This window comes from Choloepus didactylus, chromosome 27 (assembly GCF_015220235.1).
Source record: "Choloepus didactylus isolate mChoDid1 chromosome 27, mChoDid1.pri, whole genome shotgun sequence".
Classification (NCBI taxonomy): Eukaryota; Metazoa; Chordata; class Mammalia; order Pilosa; family Megalonychidae; genus Choloepus; species Choloepus didactylus.
Genome location: NC_051333.1, coordinates 4,097,662 through 4,120,338, shown reverse-complemented (window position 1 = coordinate 4,120,338; position 22,677 = coordinate 4,097,662). Strand labels below are relative to the sequence as shown.

The window sequence follows — 22,677 nt, the reverse complement described above, 5'->3', positions numbered from 1 at the left end:
CCAAGCGCGCCAGGGACGTCGCGGGACATTGGACCAATCAGAGCGTAGTTTTGCCCTCGGGCGCGGCGCGCGTGGGAGACGTCATCAGTAAGCGTCCGCCGCTCTTGGGAAGCTACCTTCGTGGAAACGGTGGTACCGGGAGGGAAACGGTGAGTGTGCTGAGGAGAGGGGCGGGCGGGGGCCGCGTTCCTGGGTGTGGGCGAGGAAGCAGGTTTCTCTTTGTGCCTAGGTCGGCTCTTTTACCCGAAGGCCTAATAGCGTGCTCCTACAATGCTATGCCCTGGGGACGGGGCAGGAGGAAAAATTGTTCCCTGTTCTCCTGGAGCTTTGATTAGTGCCCGGGGAGGCAGGTAAGTCAGGTATTTACTGAAATAACCACACACGTGTGAAGCGCCTTGGGGAACAACACGCAGGGAGTGCAGATACGTTTTGCGAAGGAACATACTCTATCGTGAGGCGGGGTGCGTTGGTCAGGGAGGTGGAATGTAAGATGAAACCCGAGGGCCGAGGAGGCGTCAGACGAGTAAAGAGCGAGGAAAGAGCCATTTTAGGCAAAGGGGACTGCTTGTGCGAAGACCCGAAGGGTGGGAAGAAGTTGGTAAGCTAAAGAATTGTGAGCAGGGATATTGTGGGCAAGAGTGGGGACGTGGTGGGAGGTGTGGCTGGAGGACGTGCAGAGACTGATCTTACAGAGACAACTGGGCGTCCAGAGGTCTGAAACCAGCAGCTCCAGGGCCAAATCTGGACCGTAATACCTTGTTTGGTTTGTTCTGTACTGTGTGTGTGTGTGTTTTGGTGTTTTTTTTTTTTTTTAAATTACCATTTAAATAATAAAATTTCAAATGTGGAGATTTCACATAAAAATCTGAGTTTCCTGGTCCTCTGGAAAAATGCTTGAAAATCTGGCAACATGGAGCCCGGATGGCGGCCCACTGGCCTGGGATGTCTGAAGCTGAGCTGTGGTGGCACCTTGACTCTGGGCATAAGTTATCTGGTTCTGCTGTCTCTCCTACTCCCTGTTCTCCAACCCCAGACTTGCTTCATCTCCTTGTGTTCCTGCCTGATCCTCTGTGGCATTAGAGTTTGCAGCCTCTTTTTAAAATATTTTGTATGAGGGAGATGTGGAAGGAGAGGATATGGGGAAAGGGATTCGTTTTATGGAGAGAGGAAAGGAAAAGGAATAGGAAGAGGTTTCTTTTTTTCAAAAAAGGGTTGGGGGTGGGGAGCAGGGAATGAGCTTTGTAGAGCAGTGCTTCCCAGCCTTCTCCACTTTGTGGAACACACAGAAAATATTAATATTTGTACAGCACCTGTGGTAGATTGAGGAGACTGTTTATTCCAAGAGGTGATTGACCTGGGGACTCTGGACATGTTGGGCTGCACTGATGGCTGAGGAAGTTGGGCTGTTGGGATATCTGTAACCCATTTCGGTGCAGCAAATGGGGACCCTGTTACAGAAAAAGTGAGAGTGTGAAATGAGATTGTCTTATCAAGGGTGGGATTCATTTTTTAAAAACTTTTTATTTTGAAATAACTTCAGACCTACAGGACAGTTACCAAAGTAATACAAACCCAAAACAGACCCTATCCCAACATACCCCTATCCCCCCAGATACCCAGATTCACCAATTTTAACATTTTGCCATGTTTGCAATATCATTCTGTCTGTCAACCCATCAGTTCATCCAGCTATCTATCTATCAATCCATTTTCTGAACACTTGAATGTAGGTTGTATGTGTCATTCTCCTTGTTCACTTAATACAGCCATGCACATTTCCTAAGGACAATGATTTTCACTTATGTAATGCATTTTAAGTGCAGTAATCATAATCAAGAAACTTAACATTGATATAAAGCTTATAATTTATATTCTTTCAATTTTTTCATATGTCCCCAAAATGTCCTTGTGGGCCTTTTCTCCTCCCTTATTAGGTCCTGTCCAGGATCACGTATTGCATTTAATTGTCATTGTCTCTTTAGCTGCTCATTCTTTTTTTTTTTTTTTTTTTTTTTTAATTGTGGGGCCATATATACAACATAAACTTTCCCATCTCACCTGTTCCCAAGTGTACAATTCAGTGGGTTACTCATATTTACCTTGTTACAGTATTCTCACACCTTCCAGTACTAAAGCTTTCCCATCTCCCCAAACAGAAACCCTACACCCATTATACATTAACTCCCCATCCACCCTGCTCCCTTGTCCCTGGCAACCTGTAGTTTAATTTCTGTCCCTATGAGCTTGCATATTCTCCCATATTTTCTTTGTAGTTACCATGGAGCTTAAATTTAACATCCTAAATCTGTAACACTCTGGTTTAAATACCAATTTTAAATACCAGCTTACCTTCAATGGTATGCACAAACTATGTTTCTATAGCCCTATATTTCCCCACCTTTATGTGGTTCTTGTACACATTTCATGTTTATACATTATGAATCCCAAACCACTGGTTTTCATTACATTTTATTCATTTACCTTTTAGATCCTATAAGAAATAAAAATGTGGAGTTTCAAACCAAAAATACAGAAGTACTGGCATTTATATTTATCCATGCCATTACCCTTACTGTAGATCTTTATTTCTTCAGCCAGCTTTGATCTATTCTCTAGTGTCCTTTCCTTTCCACCTGCAGAACTCTCTTTAGCATGTCTTGTGGGGCCAGTCTAATGGTGATAAAGTTCCTCAGCTTTTGTTTATCTAGAAATATCATAATCTCTCCCTAGTTTTTGAAAGACAATTTTGCCAGATATAGATCCTGGTTGGCAGCCATTTGCTTTTAGAACTTTAAATGTGTCATTCCACTGCCTTCTTACCTCCATGGTTTCTGATAAGAAATTGCCACTTAATCTTATTGAGGATCCCTTGTACATGACACAGTTTTTCTCTCTTACAGCTTTAAGAATTCACTCTTTATCTTTGGCATTTGCAGTTTGGTTATAATATGTCACAATGTGGCTCTTTTTGGGTTTATCTTGTGTGGAGTTTGTTAAACATCTTGGATGAGTATATCCATGTCTTTGGTTGAATTTGGGAAGTTTTCTGCCATTATTTCCTTTTAATATTCTCTCTGCCCCTTTCTTTTGTGTCTTTCTGCGACTCCTACAATGTGCGTATTGGTAAGCTTGGGTGTCCCACAGGTTCCTTAGGCTCTGTTTACTCTTCTTCATTCTTTTCCTCTCTCTGCTTCTCAGACTGGATTATTTCAATTGTCTTATCTTCCAGTTCACTGAGTCTTTCTTTTGCCAGGCTCAATCTATTGTTGAACTCTCTCTTCTAGGAAAATTTTTAATTTCTGTTACTGTGGTCTTCAGTTCTGTTTGGCTCCTTTTCATAATTTCCATCTCTCTGTTGATACTCTTTTTGTTCATCTGTCATTTTCCTGATTTCCTTTAGTTCTTTATCCATGTCTTCCTTTAGCTCTTTAAGCATATTTAGGACCATTTAAAATAAATCTTTGTCTGGTGTGTCCCAGATCTTCTCCTCCTCACTGATGGTCTCTAGTGCTTTAATTTTCTCCTTTGCTTGGGCCATCACTTCCTGTTTCCTTGTATGTTTTGTTGAAACCTGGTAGTTTTGACATTTTAATGTGTTATCACTGGAATTGAGACTCTGAAGCATCTGTTCCTTAAACTTGTATCCAGTTAGTGTTGTGATAGAGCTTTCCTTGAATGCAAAAGGAAACCACCTTTCCCAGTCTTTGCAGACTGACCTGTTCTACTTCACAGTTTTTGCATCCAGTGAGTTTAAGGAAAAGCTCCATGTCAAAGCATAGAGGCCACCCTGATCCTTTCTGCTTGTGAGCCTTGTCTTGGGCATGCACATGTGACCCTAGGATTTCCTTGTTTATGTGGTTCTGAATGCCCCTTCTTCTCTAGGAAACAGTTGCCTCACGGTCCCTGGCACTGCACTGTGTGTCCCACAGGCAGCAGTCCCCTGCCTCAGGCAGCCACTAGACTGCCTTCCCACAGTGTCCTGTAGTAGGCGTTCCGGGAGCTGCCTTCTGTTTGCAGGACAGGTTTGGAGACAGCAGGTCCCTCAGGCCACCACCAAACAGACTGGATCAGACATCCCTGCTCCCGGTATGTGCACGAGGGATACTCTGAGTGCTCCAGAACCTGGACTAGGGATCTGCACTGGGAGTATGGGCCAGCTCCGTGCCAGGCAGGTGATGGGTGGGGAAGGGGTCAGTCAGTTCACCGTGAGATCCTACTGCTCTTAATTAGCCTTTTTCTTGAGTCATCCCTGGTCCTGTTCCTGCAGTCTTTTAACTGTTTTCTGGAGCTTTGAAAAAGTGGTTTCTTCCAGTTCCTGGCTGTTGAAAGCTTCTGTGTGAGGACAGAGCTTTGAGGCCTCTCACTCTGCCGTCTTGACTGGGGTGGGCATTAGTTTCATCTTTTTAAGTCTTCACCAGGTGGTGGTGTGAGGGATCTGATGAGTCTTGGACAGTTAGGTTGAATGTGAGTGGGTAGGTGGTGTCAGTTATGGCTGGAGACCCTGTGGATTCTAGTTTTGTTCACTGATTTATTTAATAGACATTGTTTGTGCCAGGCACAGGTAACAGCTAGAGAAGCTTCAAACAAAACAAACAAAAATACCTGCCCTTTGGAGCCCACATGCTGGTGAGGGCCTGTTGGGGGAGGAGCCTCTCCCAGTAATGGGAAGGGGGTCTTGGTTCTGGCCTAATTCTAGGGAACCCTGCTGTCCTTCCCCTCAGGCCTCAGAATGTCTCTGGCAGATGAGCTCTTGGCTGACCTTGAGGAGGCGGCTGAAGAGGAGGAGGGAGGAAGCTATGGGGAGGAAGAAGAAGAGCCGGCGATTGAGGATGTACAGGAGGAAACACAGCTGGATCTTTCTGGGGATTCGGTCAAGAGCATTGCCAAACTATGGGACAGCAAGATGGTGAGAGGCCCCAAGCCATGCATGAGGGCTGCAAACAAGATCCTGGAAGGGGGCAACGTGGGTAGCAGCTCTTCTTGTAGAAGAGTCCTGGGTTCTGACCCCACTCTCCTTCCCAACAGTTTGCGGAAATTATGATGAAGATTGAGGAGTACATCAGCAAGCAAGCCAAAGCTTCCGAAGGTACCCCCCATCCCCACCGCATCTGTTCTCCTGCTGGGCCCTTGGGTCTATTGCTGCTTGTGGCTCTGAAAGTTGGCTGTGTCTCCCTCTCGGCCTTCTCCATATCCCTCATCTTCTCTTCCCTCCCAACCCAGTGCTCTGTCCCCCTCTAAATATAATACACTATAAAGCTACCATTCCTGGAGTCCTTCCTCTGTGCTGGGCACTTGCTAACACTGCCTGGGACTTACTATAGGATTTCCCCAGCTTCAGCAACTCACAGGGCCAGTTTCAGAGTTTTCATCAGGTCTGTAAGCCACTGGTCCTGTTTTTATTTAACATTGTATTTAAATTAACTGGCTTTCTTTCATGAATTTATTTAAGAAGGAAACGTATCACTGCTATGAATGGACAACTTGTATTGTTCGGTAAACAGAAAGTAACCATTAAAGTAAATACATACTTACTAAAGTTTCACCTAAAACCTTCCCTGCGTTACCTTTTGACTGCTCTGACCAAGTCTAAGGGGACCGTCCTTTTATCAGCCCCATCTTACTTGCCGAGCTGAGCTCTGGGGTGGAATTCATCGGCAGTAGAAAGCCATGAGAGGTTGTTGGGCAAGGAGGGATGTGGTCAGAGCAGAGTTTCCGGAGATGCCTTCTTTCCTTCCTTCACTTGAACTTTTTCTGGGGACCCGCTGAGTCAGCCCATGTCTCCATGGGCTCCCCTGGGAGACAGGCCAGGCCCCAGGCGGTTATTGGTGGGCAATGCCTGCCGGCATGGAGGTGGCTCAGGACACTCGGGGCCAGAGGAGGGACTGGCTGGCCTCGCCTCGGGGGGCATGGAAGCATGGACCCCTGGGTTGGATGTTGGAGCTTGAATATATTTGTCAGGCAAAGGAGGGGAGGGAGTTTGCCCAGGAAAGGACTCGATGTGAGGAGCAGCAAGGCGAGGCCAAGGAAGGGGCCAGTCCTGTATGGTTTCAGACGTCAGGCTGAGGAGCTTCTTGATCCAGAGAGCCCTGGGGGGAAGGGAGAGCAGGGGGCATAACAGGGGGCATAACATCTTTAGGCCAGGCTCGGGGAAAGAGTCAGACTGGTAATAAAGAGGGAGACCTGAAACAACTCAAAACCGGGAGGCACGGGCCACAGGAGCACAGAGGAGGCCCTCCTGGAGAGGGGTAGCGTAGGGTGGCGGGGTGAGTGCTTCTTAGTCGCCCTCTGAATCTGAAGGACTTGGAGGCATCCGGCCATCATGGTCAAGGACACAGACTGGGGAACCACTCTGCCTGGGTTCACGGCTCTACCCTCTACTCGCACTGTGACACCGAGCAACGTCCCTCTGTTTCTTTCTCTGCAAAACTGGTCTGATCTAATGTCTGCTTCCCAGGGGAGCTGTGGATAAAGTTAGTTAATCAAACAGGACGCTTAGAACAATGTCTCATGTGTGTGAGCCCTGTGTGCACCAGCCGCCGTGTCTGTGGTCTGTGTGTGGTGATACTGTCATCACCGTTGTGACCATTAAAGCATGAGCGGTGGTTTCCAGAAACAGACTTGAGGAAGGGGCGTTCCAGGAAGGGGGAACAGGAGGAGTGGAAGAGCCTCGTGGGTTCAGGGTGCTGTAATCAGTCCTCATGGCTGGAGGGCCGTGAGGGGGTGTGGTGAGAGCTGGGGGTGGAGAGCTGGTGAGCTGACAAATAGTCACATATGATCAAGCAGTTCCAATGAGCCAGGCATTGAGCTGGGCACTGGGGAGGCAGCCACAGGAAGCAGAGGACCTGTCCCTGCAGGGCTTCTGTTCTCTGGGGGCCCTTGCATGTCAGTCTGGGGAGTTTGGTCTTTAGCCTTGGGGAGTTGGGGAGTCATGGAAAATTTTGTTCCTGGGCAAGATGGGGTCAAAACTAGCCTGGCCTGGAGGAGAGAGAGGAGAGAGCAGTGTTGAGGGCACACTGAGGACACGTGAACCCGTCCCCTGGGTTACTAGCCCACCGTTCCCTCCTGCCTCCCCCCAGCCTCTCCTGCTCTCCAGGCTGGGAGACCTGGTTGGGGCGGCTGTTGAGACAGGCCCTCTCTCATCCTCACAGTGATGGGCCCTGTGGAGGCGGCCCCTGAGTACCGGGTCATCGTGGACGCCAACAACCTGACCGTGGAGATAGAGAATGAGCTGAGTGAGTGTGGGAAGGGCGAGCGGAGATGGGCCATCCTTACAGGAGGGAGAGGCAGGAACCCGGGTGCCTCCCTGCTTGGGCTTTCCCAGGCTCCATCTCTCGGTCCTCTGCATCTTGGCGCTACTTAATGACACTGCCATCAACCCCCTCATATTAGCTAGGATACCGGGTCAACTGATGTAACAGAGCAGCTCAAACAGGAAGGCAGTTTCCTTTCCTCTCACACAAACGTCTGTGATCAGACCAGTTCCCAGGTTCCTCCTGTGTTGATCTGCCACCTGTTTCCTGCCACAAGGTGACTGCCCACTGCCTGCCATCACCTCCACAGCCCCACCAGCCAGGAAGGGCTGGGTGAGGGAGGAGGAGGGCACAGTTCTTTTACAGTGTGATCTGGAAGCTTCATGGGTCACTGCAGCTCATATCTTAGACTAGAACTAACCCATGGCCACTTCAAACCTAAAGGGTAGCCGGGAAACGCAGCTTTATCCTGGGTCTGGGCACTAAAGTAGGAAGGGGAAACGGATAGTGGGGACAGCCAGCAGAGTCTGCCCCTGCCACCTCCAACACCTCCCCTCTTGGTCCACCTTAGACATCATCCATAAGTTCATCCGGGACAAATACTCGAAGCGATTCCCCGAACTGGAGTCCCTAGTCCCCAATGCGCTGGATTACATCCGCACCGTCAAGGTGAGTGGAGGGGGCGGGGGTGGGAGAAGAGCAGAGGTTTCTTGGCCCCCAGGCTAAGGGAGAAAGCTGCCCTGGCTCAGCCTCAGGGCAGGAAGGCTTCTGTTGGAAGGGGCTAGGAACAAGAAGTGATTGAATGAACTGGTATGAGCGATGCCGCAGCCTGGCTTCATCCGCATCCTGAGGTCGGAAGGTGCTGAAGTGTGGCAGGTGGTGGCTCTGTGGGTGAGGGACGTGACCTGGGCATGACTTTCTCACTCTTCTTCATCCCTTCCACTCTCCTCCTCCCAAGCCCCCTGAGAAGGGGCAGGTGCCCTCCCAGGGCAGAGCTGTGGGGGACGGAGGTGAGAGCGAGGCTGTGCTGCCTGTGAGGATGGCTCTCCAGCGTGGTTGCAGCAGGTTTTGAGCTGAGCTGTGAGGGCTGACACACAGGCAGCCAAGTGAAGGTCTGGGGGAGAAGAAGCAGGCAAAGGGGCCTGAGATGGCACAGCCAGGGAGGGGGCCAGTGGGAAGGGCCTGGAGGTGAAGTCAAAGAGGGGAGAGAGGCCAGGTTACATCACACCTTGAAGGTGCTGGGTCTTAGGGGAGGACCAAGGGAGGACTAGAGCAGAGCGGGGCAGGGCGGCCCCTCGGGAGGCCGCTGCACCTGTCCAGGAGGGCACCAGGACGGTGGCTGTGGAGATGACTCTGTCAGGTGTGAGCTCTGGATTGGCGGGGCCACCGGGCTTTTCCCAGGCGGCAGGCCCCAAGGGGACCCTTCTGCTCGGTTGCACTTCTGGATCAGCTGGTGCTTTGAGCCGTGAAGCTCTTGGAGCTGAAAGGGGAGGCACCCCATGTACCAGCCCAAACTTTCCCCATGTCCCCAGGAAGAGACCCGAATGGGTGCTGGAGCAAGAGGTTCTAGGGCCTTCCCGAGTTTCCATGTACCTCTTGTCTCGCCCCCAGGAGCTGGGCAACAGCCTGGACAAGTGCAAGAACAACGAGAACCTGCAGCAGATCCTGACCAACGCCACCATCATGGTTGTCAGCGTCACTGCTTCCACCACCCAGGGGTAGGTCCTACTCAGACCACACTGGACAGAAGACGATCTTGGGGTCCCAGGGGCACGGGTCTCTGTTTCAGGAGGACAGTTGCGTTCATTCCCTACACAGCAGGCCTCATGCTGGGCTCTGGGGCCTCCACAGGCTGTGAGGAGCAAGTCCCACCCCAGAGGAGCCTGGAGGTTGAGGGCTAGGGCAAGGGCAACCTGTAATTAAAAGCATTTGTGCCTTGTGAGGACAGCGATCTCATGTTTTGTTCACTGCTGTCCCCCTCAGGCCTATAGCAGAGCCTGGCTCCTGTAGGCACCCAGTGGACGTCTGCTGAAGGGTGGGTGCTGGGGGGGTGCAGGGTGGGCCCCGGGGAGCCTGACCAGGTCAGGGCGCGGGCGAATGAGCCAAGTGCCTATGTGTGCCAGGCCTGCTCCGCCTGAAGGCATTCGCCTTTGTTTCCTCTGCCTTGCATGCTGTGCCCACATCTTCATGGCTGGCTTCCTCCCCTCCTGAGCACCCCCTGCCCCCCATTTGAGAGACCTTCCCTGAGCACCCTATGTGAAATCTCAGCCCACCCCTACACCATCAACCCACCAGTCCTTTGTGGTCCTGCTCTGCGTCAGGGCCTGGACCTTTGGTTGGGGCACAGAGGGGGTGCCAAGGCCCACAGAGGCGCAAGCTGGCCAGGGACCTTCTGAGTCTTGGTGGCTGGGCCCATCCAGCGGGTTTGATAAATCCCCTGCCCCTTGCATGTGTGTCAGGGACGTGCTGGGCATGCAGCACACAGAAGTGCTGGAAATCACCAAGAGGGTGGACTGTTATTACTGCCACTTTCAAAGGGGGGAAACTGAGGTCCAGAGGTCACAGGGCCAGTATCTGACAGAGCCAGGATTTGAAACCAAGGTCTCTACAGTCCAGAGCCATGATGTCCCCTCCCCTCAGTCAGTCACCCCATGCACACTCCAGCCCACGCAAGGGGCCCAGTGTTACCTAATGTGTGGGTGATGGGATGAGTGAGTTCATTCGTTCATTAAACAACCATTTCTGGAGAACCCGCTGGGCGCCAGGCTTTGTTCTAGGCCTAGGATGAAACTACGCAAACTAGCCAGCAGCTCTTGCCTGGTATTCTGACAGTGACAGGAGAAAAGCAAGTATTTGTAGTGTGTTAGATTCTAATCTATGCTAAAAGAAACAGAACAAAGTAGGGAAGGGAGCTGTGGCGTCCTTGGTGAGAAGGGGGTATTGCAGTTTTAAATAGGGTGGTCTGGCAGACCCCCCCAAGAAACGCAACACACACACAGCACTTGCATCAGGCTGTCTCCACCACGGCACAACTGACATTCAGGGCCAGGTGATGCTTTGCTGTGGGGGCCGCCCTGTGCTTTGTGGGGGGTTCAGCAGCATCTCCAGCCTCCTCCCACTTGTGACAACCAAAAACGTCTCCTGACCCTGCCAAGTGTCCCCAGGGCAGAGTCACCCCGGCTGAGACCTGCTGATGCATGATTCACTTAATCCTCACAGCAGCCAAAGGCCTCGGCCCTGTTTTCCCTTTGACATCCACGAGGAATGCGGGGGACCAGGAGGTTATGGCACACCTCTAAGTGGTGAAATAGGGGTGCAAAACCAGCCGGAGACCTGGGCCTCAAAGCTGGTTGTTCTTAACTGCCTCACCTCACACTCTCTTCAAGGGCGGCGGTGTTGCCTCTTCTGGAAAACACACCCTCCTGCCTGCGCCTTTCCTCCCCACTTAGCAGCAGAGGCCACAGCCAGCCAGGCCCTGTTAGAGGCCCACTGGAGACTGTCCCAGGTCCGGGTGGAGGGGCAGGGTTGAGGCTGTGTGGCCTCAGGCAGGTGCCTTTCCCTCTCTGTAGGAGGGGATTGGACTCCTTCTCCCTGGTAGAGACCCGAGTTGGCTGGACAAGTGCCCTGACCCAGGCTGGCAAGGGTGGTGCTGGCCAAGGAGTACTTCAGGTCCCTGCAGCCCTTGTGTCCAGGCCCCTGGGACTTATGGGACGTGTAATTGCTGAATCTATATGCACGCACGCACTTGCACATGTGCATGCATACACATAAGCTTAGAGGAAGGGGGGTCTTGCGCCACTGGATGGGATGCCGAGGAGGGGCCAGGGGTCTGTTCCACCCATGCCCCCTGCCCCTTGTAGGCAGCAGCTGTCAGAGGAGGAGCTGGAGCGGCTGGAGGAGGCCTGTGACATGGCATTGGAGCTGAACGCCTCCAAGCACCGCATCTACGAGTACGTGGAGTCCCGCATGTCCTTCATCGCGCCCAACCTCTCCATCATCATCGGCGCGTCCACTGCCGCCAAGATCATGGGTGAGGTCCTGAGGCTGCCTGGGGGTCAAGGGCCAGGGCCTGCTGACCGGCTGTGTGGCCTTGTGGCGGTCACATCCATTTTCTGGCAAATGGGGCATCTGGCACCTGATGTCCTGGCACCACGACTCTTCCTCCTACCTGCTCCCTCTCCATGACCACACAGCATTGAACCGGCCTGCTTCCCACAGGGACAGCCAGGCTGGAAAGGAAGGAGTTGGTGTGGTCAAAAGAGCAGTTGCCAGCCCTGCAGCAGGCCTGTGGGGCGGCCGAGGAGTGGCACAGGCTTTGAGCCTCTGTTCTCTGCACGATGGGGCCACTAGCCCTGGCTGTGTTGGGGTTAAATGGTGGGTCCTCTCCTCCACCTTGTGCTCTCAGTTAGTTAACCAGGAAAGAGTTCCCGGGAGAGTTTGGTAAAACTCAAAGGATCTTTAAAGCAGCCTTGGTGGAAGGTGTGTGTGGAGTCACAGCACAGAAGGAGGCAGTGGTTTTGGAGCAGGATAAACCTGGGTGTGGACCTCGTTCCTCCCCTTTGCTGACCGCCTGTCCTTGGGCAGGTGACTTCATGTGCCTTGCTTTCTCCAATGGTGATTGGGTGTGTATTTGTGTACTATTTGCTGCTGTAACAAATAGCCATAATCTCAGTGGCTTAAGTAGCAGTTTATCATGGGATTCTGGGAGTCAGAAGTTTGACATGTCTTGCTGAGCTAAAATCAGGATGTTGATGGGGCTGTGCTCCCTCTGGAGGCTCCAGGGGAGAACCGTTTCTCGCCTTTTCCAGCTCTTAGGGGCCGCCCACCATCCTTGGCTTATGGCCCCTTCCTCTGTCTTCAAAGCCAGCACGAGATGCAGCCGAGTCCTTTGTGTTTCTCAGGCTTCCTCTTCCACTTGCCAGGACCCTTGTGGTCATGCTGGGCCCACCCAGATAACCTGGAACACTTCCCTGCCTCAGGGTCCTCACCCTTCATCCTATCTGTGGAGTCCATTTTGCCATATAAACTACCCTTTTCACAGGTTCTGGAGATTTGGAAGTGGACATCTTTGGGGATTGTTTCATTTTGTTAAAGCTCATGAAATGCAATATACCAGAAATGGCCTGACTTTTAACAATGGGGATTTATTAGCTTACAAAATTATAGTTGTAAGGCTGTGAAAGTGTCTGAGTTAAGGCATCAACAGGACGATACCTTCTGTGAAGACCAGTTACGGGCGAGCTTGGGCTCCTCTGTCACATGGGAGGCACGTGGTGGTGTCTGCTGGTCCTCTCCTGGGTTTCGTTGCTTTCAGCTTCTGTCTGCTCCATCTCTCAGCTTCTCTGGGTGCTTCTCTGAATTTCATCTCTTAGCTTCTCTGGGGCATTCATCCTCTAATAAAGGGTTTCAGCAAGAGGATTAAGACCCCTTCTGGGCACTTCTCAACTGAAATAACCTAATCGAAAGGTCCCACCAACAATAGGCCTACACGTGCACCCCGGGAATGGATTAGCTGATCTTCTCTGAACATGATCCTTTCTGGGGTACAGACAGCTTCATTATTCCGCCTCCCTCAGAGGCCATGGAACCCGTGTTGAGGCTTGTTTTGAGGATTCATTTGTTTGATGAGAGTTTACCTAATCCTGGAAACCCTCAGTGCAGGGCCTGGCACAAGTCAACCCTCATCGGTGGTGCAAGTATTTACCTATAGCTCCTCTTCCCCTCCTGTTCCCCTATGAACAAGCTCACTGGACACCCTGGGATGAGTCACACTCCTTCCCTGTCCTCGAGGAGTTGCTGGTTGGGGGAACACACAGGACACAGTCACCGCAGCAAGGCAGGGGGTCAGGTTCCTGCCAGCCTGTCCTTCCCCGCTGTGCACCCTCAGGCAAGGTGCGGGACCTCTCTGAGCCTCCTCCTAACGTCCTCTGTGAAATGGACAAGTCAGGCTCCTCGCGGGGCCTCCCCCAGGCTCCCCCAAACGCTCACATGCAGATGCAGAGCCCACAGTGAGCCCCGTGTCTCTTCTGACCCCCCTTCCCTCCCACTGCAGGGGTGGCTGGCGGCCTGACCAACCTCTCCAAGATGCCTGCCTGCAACATCATGCTGCTGGGGGCCCAGCGCAAGACGCTGTCCGGCTTCTCGTCGACCTCGGTGCTGCCGCACACCGGCTACATCTACCACAGCGACATCGTGCAGTCCCTGCCACCGGTGAGCCCCCTCCCTGCTCCCCGCTCCCCACATAGCCTCTGTGCTGGGCACACAGCTGCCCTGTGGCCCCTCAGCTGCTGGCGCGGACCGGGACCAGGGGCCGGAGATCGGGCAGCTTCAGGAGTAGGAACGAGGCCGCTGAGCCAGCCCGTGGGGCTGGGATGCCGGCAGCAAGCTTGACAGCCGGAGTCCCCGGGTGGGAGCATCTGTGCCTCGGCCTCCTCGTCTCCAGAACCGGGAGAACAGGGCCTGTTTCATCGGGGCTGATGGGGACCCAGACCCGGCTGCCCCGTAACGGGTGCCTCCTTACTAGATTATTGGAACTGTCGTCACTGATTGAGGCTTGTGGCTGGGTGTTGGATGCGCCACCTTGGTGTTTCCCAAAATGCAGGCCTGTTTCCTTTTTAGTGCTGTTTAGCATCATTTTCAGTGATACACAGGTGGATATTGTTTTATTTTACCTCTTTTTTTTTAAGGATACCTTTTAGTTAATAATCTTCCATTTGTAGTTGTACAATTAAGTTGTCTTTTCAAAGGGGTTTAAGTTTATGCTTTTTTAAAAGTAGATAAAAGAAAAGCAGTATCAATGATTATCATGGTGCGTTATTATAGTAGTATGTAACTTTCACCAGTTATGGTGAAATGCTGACACGCAGAAATGGAGGCAGTGATGGCTAACATTTTGGAAACATTCCGTGGTTGCATTGAATCCTTGCCATCCTTTGAGGTAGATACTGTTTTTCCCTGACCTCCTCATATCTTAGAGCTGAGGAAACTGAGTCACCGACAGCTAGTGGCTTATCTAAGGTCACTTAGGTGGTTGAGCCATCCAAACTGAGGCAGTCCAGTCCCGAGCCTGGCTCCAGGTCCTGGCACATGGCGCACTCCCAGTGCCCTCTGCCTCCACTCTCAGTGGCTTTCCTGTCCTCCTGCTGTCAGCTGCCATGAGTGGGGAAGGAGAAAACAGTGACACGGGAGCCAGAGGAGGCTGCAGGGGCAATGGGCCGGCGTTCAAACCCTGGTTCTGTCTTTTGTGGCTGTTGGACGTCAGCCACCCGCTGAACCTCCTGCCTCCCCGTGGGATCGTGGGCAGGGAAGGTAACAGCAGAACTGGCCAGCACCGAGTAGGTGTGTCCTGAGCACTGACCCTTTCGCAGGGACCCTCTAGGTGAGATAGCACTGCTAGCCCCACTTGTGGATGGGGAAACTGAGATGCAGAGACGAAGGGGGTTGCCCAAAGCCACGGAACGGGGAGGAGCAAGAGTGGGAGGCCCTAGGGCTGACGGCATCAGGCGCATCATTGCGCTGCCCTATCTGACCCCTGCCCTACAGGCCAAGTGGGGGGTTTCAGCAGCCCGCAGGAGCATGGCACACACAGGCCAGGCCGCCCACCTCTTAGCTCTTTACTCACCCCTTCTCCCTGACCTTGCACTTCCTCTTCTGTCCCATAATCAGTTCAGGCCCAGGCCACAGGCGTCGCAGGCCTGCCAGGCAGGCTCTGGGGACCATCGCTTCTCACTGGCCATGAGCTCAGGGCCCTGGGGTCGGGCATGCCTGGGTTGGAGTCCCGACTACATCCCTGACCAGTTCTGTCATCCCTGCCAAGTGCCTTGACCACGTCGAGCCTCAGTTTCCATGTCTGTGAGATGGAGACCACGAGGACACCCCACCTAGTGTTTGTTTAGTGAGATGGGCGGTGGGACGGTGGGAAGCACTCCGTCCAGGGCCAGGTTCTAGAAAGTACTCGGCAAGTGCCACCGGCTAGCGTTGTTATGGCTACTCGTTGTCATTGTGTTTTGTCATCATCTTATCTGGGCTCTGCTATCTATTAGCTGTGAAGTTCTGGGTAAGTGCCCCCTGCCATCTCCCTGCCTTTTCTTCCTCAGCTTTTCAGCAAGAAGGAGGTAAGAGCTTCCACCCCTGGAGGCCGTTGGGAGTTGGAGATGATTTCGAGTTTGTCAAGCCTCCTTCCCAGGCCCCAGCACTTGAGAAGTGGCTACTTGTGGTTATTCCTTCTGCCTGGCTGGCTCATGTGTACTCTGCCTCCTTTCTCATTGCTCCAGGATCTCTGGCGGAAGGCAGCCCGGCTGGTGGCAGCCAAGTGCACGCTGGCAGCCCGTGTGGACGGCTTCCACGAGAGCACGGAGGGAAAGGTACGGGCGGAGGCCTGTGTGGCTTGTCTGGGGGGAGAACAATCGGCAGGGCAGAGGCGGGGTGCCCCATGGAAAGTGAAGCAGCCCGGGGATGCTGGGTGTAAGTCAGCACCATCCAAGAGAACCTTCTGGAAGGATGGAATGCTCTGCATCTGCACCGTCCAGTATGGCGGCTGCTGCACACTTGGAATGTGGCTGTTGCCACTGAGGAAGTGAGTTCTCGTTTCACTTCTTACGGATTTAAATAGCCACAGGTGACCAGTAGCCACCGTCTTAGCGCAGCTTGAACCGTGAGCTCCGTCAGGGCTGGGGCCATGCCTGCGGCCTAGTGGGCACCCAGAGCGTTCACGCAGTGACCGAGCGGCTCTCTCTTTGTCTGGGCCTGTGTTAAGGGCCCAGGGAGGGGGCAACAGAGGGAGCCATACAGACAGGTCGTGGGGGACTCCACGGCCCTCCAGGAGCTTACAGTCTACGTCCCTGTCTTTTGGAAAGAGAAGCGCCTGGGTTCACGTCAGCTCACTGCTTCCCGCAGCCTCTCCTCTTCTGGGCATGGGCACCCAGAGCTGAGAGTGAGTCTTTCCCTGCCCAGGGGCCCTGGAGGAGCGGGAGCAGGTGGACAGGTGGGGATGGCTCGGGGAGCAGGGTAGCCAGTGCAAGTTCCTCGCTGGGGCCAGGGTGTCCCCACTGCCTGGCTCTTTGCTGGGGCTCTGTAAATGTTCCCAGGAGGAGCCCTTGAGTCCCTGGTGTTCTCCTTTGCTCCCACAGCAGCTACCCCACTAGCTTCCTTCCTGGGGCCTCACGTGGCTGGGCCGGCTGCTGGTAGCCCTGCCCCTTCCTGCCCACTGGCTGCTTCTGTCTCCTTCAGGTCTTAGCTCAAGTGTCCCCTTGTCTGGGAAGCCTCCCCTGGACTCCACACAGAGGTCAGCTACCCTTCTGCCCCTTGGTGTGCGTTTCCTATGGCTGTTTAATGAATTACTACAAATTTAGTGGCTTGAAATAGCACAAGTTTATTATCCTGCAGTCCTGGAGCTCGGAAGTCCAGAACAGGTCTCATATGGGCTAAAGTCAACCGATGGGCAGGGCTGTGCCTTCCGAGACCCAGGGGAGAGCCCCTTTCCTGGCCTTTCTCAGCTTCTGAGCCTGCAGTGCAGCCTCTTCCCATCTTCTGCCTCTTCTGAGGGCCCTCGGGCTGACGCTGGGCCCACTGGATAATCCCATCTCCTCTCCTCCCTTCAGGGTGCCCTTCAGTCACATCTGCAGAGTCCGCTTTGCCACGGGTTCCGGGATTGACGTGGCATCCTTGGGGGCATTACTCAGCCCACCACATGGGGACGCACCCCCCTACCAGTGTGCACCGTTATCTGGGTCCTTAGTCAGTCAGTGCCACCTTCCCTGAGGACTTGGTCCTTGAAAGCAGATACAGTTTCCGTCTTGTGCATTAATGTTTTCCAAGCACCCAGCTAGGCACAGCATTCAGATGCTCAGTCAGTCTGTCAGTCTGTCATCCCTCCTCCCTCCCTCTATTCATTCCACACATATACCACCAGTGTGGGTTCTAGATGCTGGGGATACAGCAGTGACTAGACAGGCCCTGCCTCCCTCGCTTCACATTCTAGCTTAGGGGCAGGATGAGGAGGCAATAAACAGGTAAGGCTCGGGTATGCCTGGGGGTAAAAAGCACTAAGGAGAAAACTATAACAGGAAGGGGCTTGGGGAGGGAGGGGGTTGGATGCTGCTTTCACCCTGATGTCTAGGAGGCATCTCTGGGGAGGGAGATACTCAGCTGGGCCCAAGTGGAGCCAGGAAGCGACTTGTGGGTGGTGGGCGACCAGCAGTCCGGGCCCTGGGAACAGTAAGGCCAAGGCCTTGGGGCTGGAGTGGAGCAGACCTGGGAAGACAGCAGAGGGGCCTGGTGGGGTCCAGGCCAACTGGCAGAGCTCGTGAGTCCTGGCGAGGGCTTTGCTGCCGTGGGGGCGCTGTGGGCTCCAGGTCAGGGTCTTTTGAAGGAAGAGCCGGTAGGCTTTGTGGGGTATGAGAAGCAGCCCACCACCGGGGATTGGCCCGGGAGCTGCGAGGAAGGGCAGGAATTCTCTTTGGCCTTGTCTCGGGGTGCCAGGGTGGCTGTGGCACACACTGGTGGGCTTAAGTAGCTGGAATCTATCGTCCCACAGTTCTGGAGGCTAGACATGCAGCGTCAGGTCTCCACAGGCCGTGCTTTCCCCCGGTGTCTGCAGCATTGCGGCAGTCCTCTCTGTCCTGGTCCCTGCTCCTCTGCTTCTCTCCGACTTCTGGCTTTCCACCTCTGGGTCTAATTTCCTTTGCTTATAAGGACTTCAGTCGTATGGATCACAGCTCACCTTGATTCAGTTTGGCCTCACCTTGACTAACCGAAACACCTTCCAAGTCCTGTTTATAAACAGATTCACACCCCCAGGAACATGAATTGAGACTTGAACATGCCTTTTGTGGGGGGCACGATTCAGTCCCCATCAGACTTGTGTTTACGGGCCTGTTAAATATCCAGGTGTCAGGTGGACAGTCTGTCAGCTAGAGAGTCACCAGGCCACGGGTGGAATGTCAAACCTCAGCCTGGGTGGGATCGCCCAGGGCATAGTTGGAGAAGAGAAGAGGCCCGAGGACCAAGGATGGTGCTTGGGGCGGGCACTGCCCTCAAGGGCACAGACGGCGGCTGCAGGAGCCTCCCCTGCTGCCTCCCACAGGTGGGCTATGAGCTGAAGGACGAGATCGAGCGCAAGTTTGACAAGTGGCAGGAGCCGCCGCCCGTGAAGCAGGTGAAGCCGCTGCCAGCGCCCCTGGATGGGCAGAGGAAGAAGCGAGGCGGCCGCAGGTGAGGGGCCCCGGGGGACCAGCAGGGTCGGGGGTCAGGAAGGGAAGAGGCTGGCGCCCTCCCATCCGAACCCTGCTCTCCCCAGGTACCGCAAGATGAAGGAGCGCCTGGGGCTGACGGAGATCCGGAAGCAAGCCAACCGTATGAGCTTTGGAGAGGTCAGACCCCACCTGCCCCACAGCCCTGGCCCTGGCTCAGATCGGAACGGCTTCGCAGCCTCCTCCCTGGTCCCCCGGCTCCCACCCAGCATTGACCCCACTCTCCTGCGCCTGGCTCAGAGCCCTGCTGTGCTCCCGGAGCACCTCAGCTGGCGTTTGAGGCCAGTCAGGACCTGGCCCTGACCCCCCAGCCTCACCTCTTCCAGCTCCTCCCCTTGCTCGCCGCTACCCATCCCTTCCTTGTCGCGCAGGCGTCCTGCTGGTTGTAGCCCAAATGCAGCCTCATCGGTAAATCCTGACTCTTAGAGTCCCAGGGCTGCTGCCACACATAACACCTATTTGCTCAAATAAGAGGACCTTGCTTCTCAGGTCTGGGGGCTGGAAGCCCCAAGTCGGGGCAGGGTCAGGCTTCCTCCAAAGCCTGGTGACCTGGTGGCAGCTGGCCACAGTCTGTGCCTCCATTTGGCCTCTGCCTTGTGGCCGTCTCTCCTCCTGCCTCCTCCACCTGCAGGGACACCGGCCATGCCAGAGGAAGGCTCCCCACCCTCCCACCCATGCTGGCCTCACCCCTACTAATAGGACTCTCAAGGGACCTGTTGCCGAATGAGTTCACACCCTGTGGGTGTGGCTGGGGCCGGGGCACGATTTGGTTCGTGATGCCTGGGTCCTTCCCCCCGACCCCTGCCACATGTGTACACGTGTGTACAAACACACACACACACACACTCGGAGGAGCAGCCCCTCACTGGGTCCTGGCTGCCAGGGCAGGGTGGGCCTGGTGACGCATGACTGGCGGAGTGGGCGCTCGGGCTACTACCTGGTTGAGGGGCAGCTGAGCTGACACCAGGACCCTCCCGCAGATAGAAGAGGATGCCTACCAGGAGGACCTGGGCTTCAGCCTGGGCCACCTGGGCAAGTCGGGCAGCGGGCGCGTTCGGCAGACGCAGGTGAACGAGGCCACCAAAGCCAGGATCTCCAAGACATTACAGGTGCGGCCCAGCCTGGGCGGGGGGCGGAGGCGGGTACCAGGGGGCTGGGGAGCCAGACCTCAGCCTTCCCCTCCCCACAGCGCACCCTGCAGAAGCAGAGCGTGGTGTATGGCGGCAAGTCCACCATCCGGGACCGCTCCTCGGGGACCGCCTCCAGCGTGGCCTTCACTCCTCTCCAGGTACTGCCAGTCCTGGGCTGGCTCCACTCCCGACCCTCTGCGCGGTGCTAGGTCCACCGGGGCCTCACATCCATCCCTGTAAAGTGGGTGTTTTGCTAGCAACCCCCTCCCGGGGCTGTTGTGGAGGTTGCATTTAGGAAGCACGAAGGGCGCAGCCCAGTTCTGTACCAGAGTAAGCGCTGAAGGCGAGCAGTGCGGGAGGCCGTGAGCAGCCTGGTTACGATCGCGAGCTGCTGTAGACGCAGATGGGCCCAGGTCTGAGACCCGCTGGCCTTGGGCATGTCATGCCGCTTTCTGAGCCTCTGCCCAGGCAGTTGAGGCTCCCCCAAGGGCCTGCACTCAGGGGAGGTCATAGCCAAGCGGGCAAGGAATGTGAGCACTGAAGTAGAAGGTGGTAGGTGCCAAGGAGAACCATGAAGAGGTTGCAGGGGCCAGGGCAGGCCTCAGTGAGAGAGGGACGGGTCAGCACTGGGAGGCCAGGCCATCGCCCACCGTCTCCCGCCTTCCTCTGCTTAGGGCCTGGAGATCGTGAACCCCCAAGCAGCAGAGAAGAAGGTGGCTGAGGCCAACCAGAAGTATTTCTCCAGCATGGCTGAGTTCCTCAAGGTCAAGGGCGAGAGGAGCGGCCTCATGTCCACCTGAGGAGCTGTCGCTGGCGGCCGCCCACCACAGGCACGTGGAACTGGAGCAGGCTGGGAGGTCTGGCGTGAGGACCCGCCCCCCTCAGCCCCTGCCCCTGCACCCAGCTGCCAGGGGGTCCCCAGGAGAGGCATAGCTGCCCTCCCCGAGAACTGAGCTTGCTGCCCTTTGGGGGCAGGTGCGAGCTTTAACACATCTGTTTTTTTTGTTTTGTTTTGTTTTTTTAAACTGGGGAAGGAGATACTTTGGAAAAACTACAATTAAACCACATTATCAGGATCTGTCCTTGGGGACTGATCATGTGTCCAGTACCTGGGGCAGCTGGAGGAATCAGAGCTGTGGGACTTGAGGGGAAAGAGCTCTGCCTCACGTCCCTCACGTCCAAGGAAGAGAAAAGCCTTCTCCGACTCTGAACCCCCGGAGAATGCTGGTCATTTTGATGCCCGTGCACTGTGGCCGCAGATTCCTGCTGACAGGCAGGCTGGGATTGGTGTGGGGTGTTGGGCAGGCAGCCTCACCTATGTAGGGGTGACAGTCACACCTGCTCTTTGAGGACGTGAGGACATGAGGTGATGCCCAGAAGGTCTCCTGTGCCTCCCTGACTCAGCAGGCCGGCTTCCTCCCCGGGACGATCTAATGCCTATGAAGGCTCACGCCAGGTGAGCGAAAGGAGCCCCTAGCTGTGCTGGGCACTGGGGCCAAGGCCTGTCACCTGGACTGAAGATGAGAGCACATGTGGCCTGCAGGGCTGGAGAGGCCTTCCAGGCCAGGGACAGCTTGGGCGCAGCCCCAGGAGCATGGCGTGAGGCAGTGGCTACCTGCAAGGGCCGAGGAAGGGCCACCCCAGGGGCACCTGAGGGTCTCAGTCCATCTTCCCCTCTCTCTAGCTCATGCTTGTCTTTGAGATCTCACTCTTCTGTTCCTCCCTGTGGGCCTTACCCTGCCACTACTCAGGGCTCTGGCTCAGGGCCCCAGGGTCTCTCTCCTCATGTCAAAGAGTCTACACACCAGGGAGGTTCTTGTTTTATATACATTCATTTTGTGTGTGTGAGTGTGGAATATACATAACATAAAATTTGCCCTTTTAACTATTTTCTGGTGTACAATTCAGTGGCATTCATTGCTATTACTTTGTTGCGTTACCATCACCACCTTTCATGAGGAGGTTCTTTTTTTTTAATTTCAGTTTTACTGTGATATATTCCCATATCATACAGTCATCCACAGTGTACAATCAGGTGTTCACAGTACCATAGTATAGTATGTATACTATTTTTGAACATTTTCATTACTCCAAAAAAAAATTAAAAACACCTAAAACATCCCATCCCACCCTATTTTTCAATTAATTTTTTCCCCATTTTTCTACTTATCTGTCCATAACTGGATAAAGGGAGTGTGAGCCACAAGGTTTTCACTATCACACCATCACACTGTGTAAGATACATAGTTATATAACTGTCTTTGAGAAGGCTTCTGGGTTTCAGTTCGACAGTTTCAGGTATTTCCTCTAGCTATTCCAATACACTAAAAACTATAAACAGATATCTATATAGCAAATAATACACTAGAGAATGACCTCTCAACTCCTTAGGAAGTTCTTTTTAATGGTGAAATTACACTATGTCTCCTAACTCTGCTTCTGCAATTTTATCCTTGAGACTTCAGGTCAGTTGTGGTTGAAAGCAACAACCTTGGCTGAGCTCTGCTAATGGGTTTGCCAGGGAAGGGCCCTTTGTCCTCAGCTCTATTCAGAGCCCCCCACACCCTCTGGCCAGTATTTCTGGCACCTACGAATTGGGACACAGAGGTGGGAATCTCAGCAAAGAGTCCCAGTCACCTGGAGTACTCAGTATTCCAGAACAGAGGCTCTCGGGTGATGATGTGCTTCAGAGTCACCTGCGGGGCTTGCTAAAGCACAGAGTGCTGGGCCCAGAGCTTGATTTAGCGGGTCTAGGGTGGGGACCCAGGTGTGCCTTTCAAACAAGTTCCCAGGTGATGTTTATGCTGCTGATGCAGGGACCATGCTTCCAGCACCAATCACTGCTCTGGTACATTCCCTAAATCAGTGGTTCTCAGGTTAGCTGCATGTTGGAATCATCTCAGGAATTTTAAAAATTACCAATGTTCTAAAATATTGTGTGATATCACTTATAAAAGATGACTAGAAATAGCAAATTTGCAGAGATAGAAAGCAGGTCAGAGATCACCAGGGGAAGTGTTTGTCCATAAAAACAAATAAAAATTGTCA

General features: G+C 53.9%; 1 protein-coding gene across 2 annotated transcripts; it reads left to right on the top strand.

Moving 5' to 3' along the window:
- The first annotated feature begins 12 nt into the window (after positions 1-12).
- On the top strand, positions 13-21,519 carry PRPF31 (pre-mRNA processing factor 31). 2 transcript variants are annotated; one of them, XM_037818894.1, is made up of 15 exons: positions 122-149; positions 230-350; positions 4,722-4,906; positions 5,026-5,086; positions 7,149-7,232; positions 7,822-7,919; positions 8,862-8,968; positions 11,111-11,280; positions 13,303-13,460; positions 15,524-15,613; positions 18,334-18,461; positions 18,547-18,619; positions 19,480-19,608; positions 19,689-19,787; positions 20,304-21,519. In XM_037818894.1, exons 3-15 carry the CDS (start codon positions 4,730-4,732, stop codon positions 20,427-20,429), a joined length of 1,500 nt encoding a protein of 499 aa, XP_037674822.1. In that variant the 5' UTR covers positions 122-149; positions 230-350; positions 4,722-4,729; the 3' UTR covers positions 20,430-21,519. The 2 variants fall into 2 exon arrangements, with proteins under 2 accessions (XP_037674821.1, XP_037674822.1); XM_037818893.1 differs by lacking the exon at positions 230-350 and having other exon boundaries at positions 13-149.
- The last annotated feature ends 1,158 nt before the right edge of the window (positions 21,520-22,677 follow it).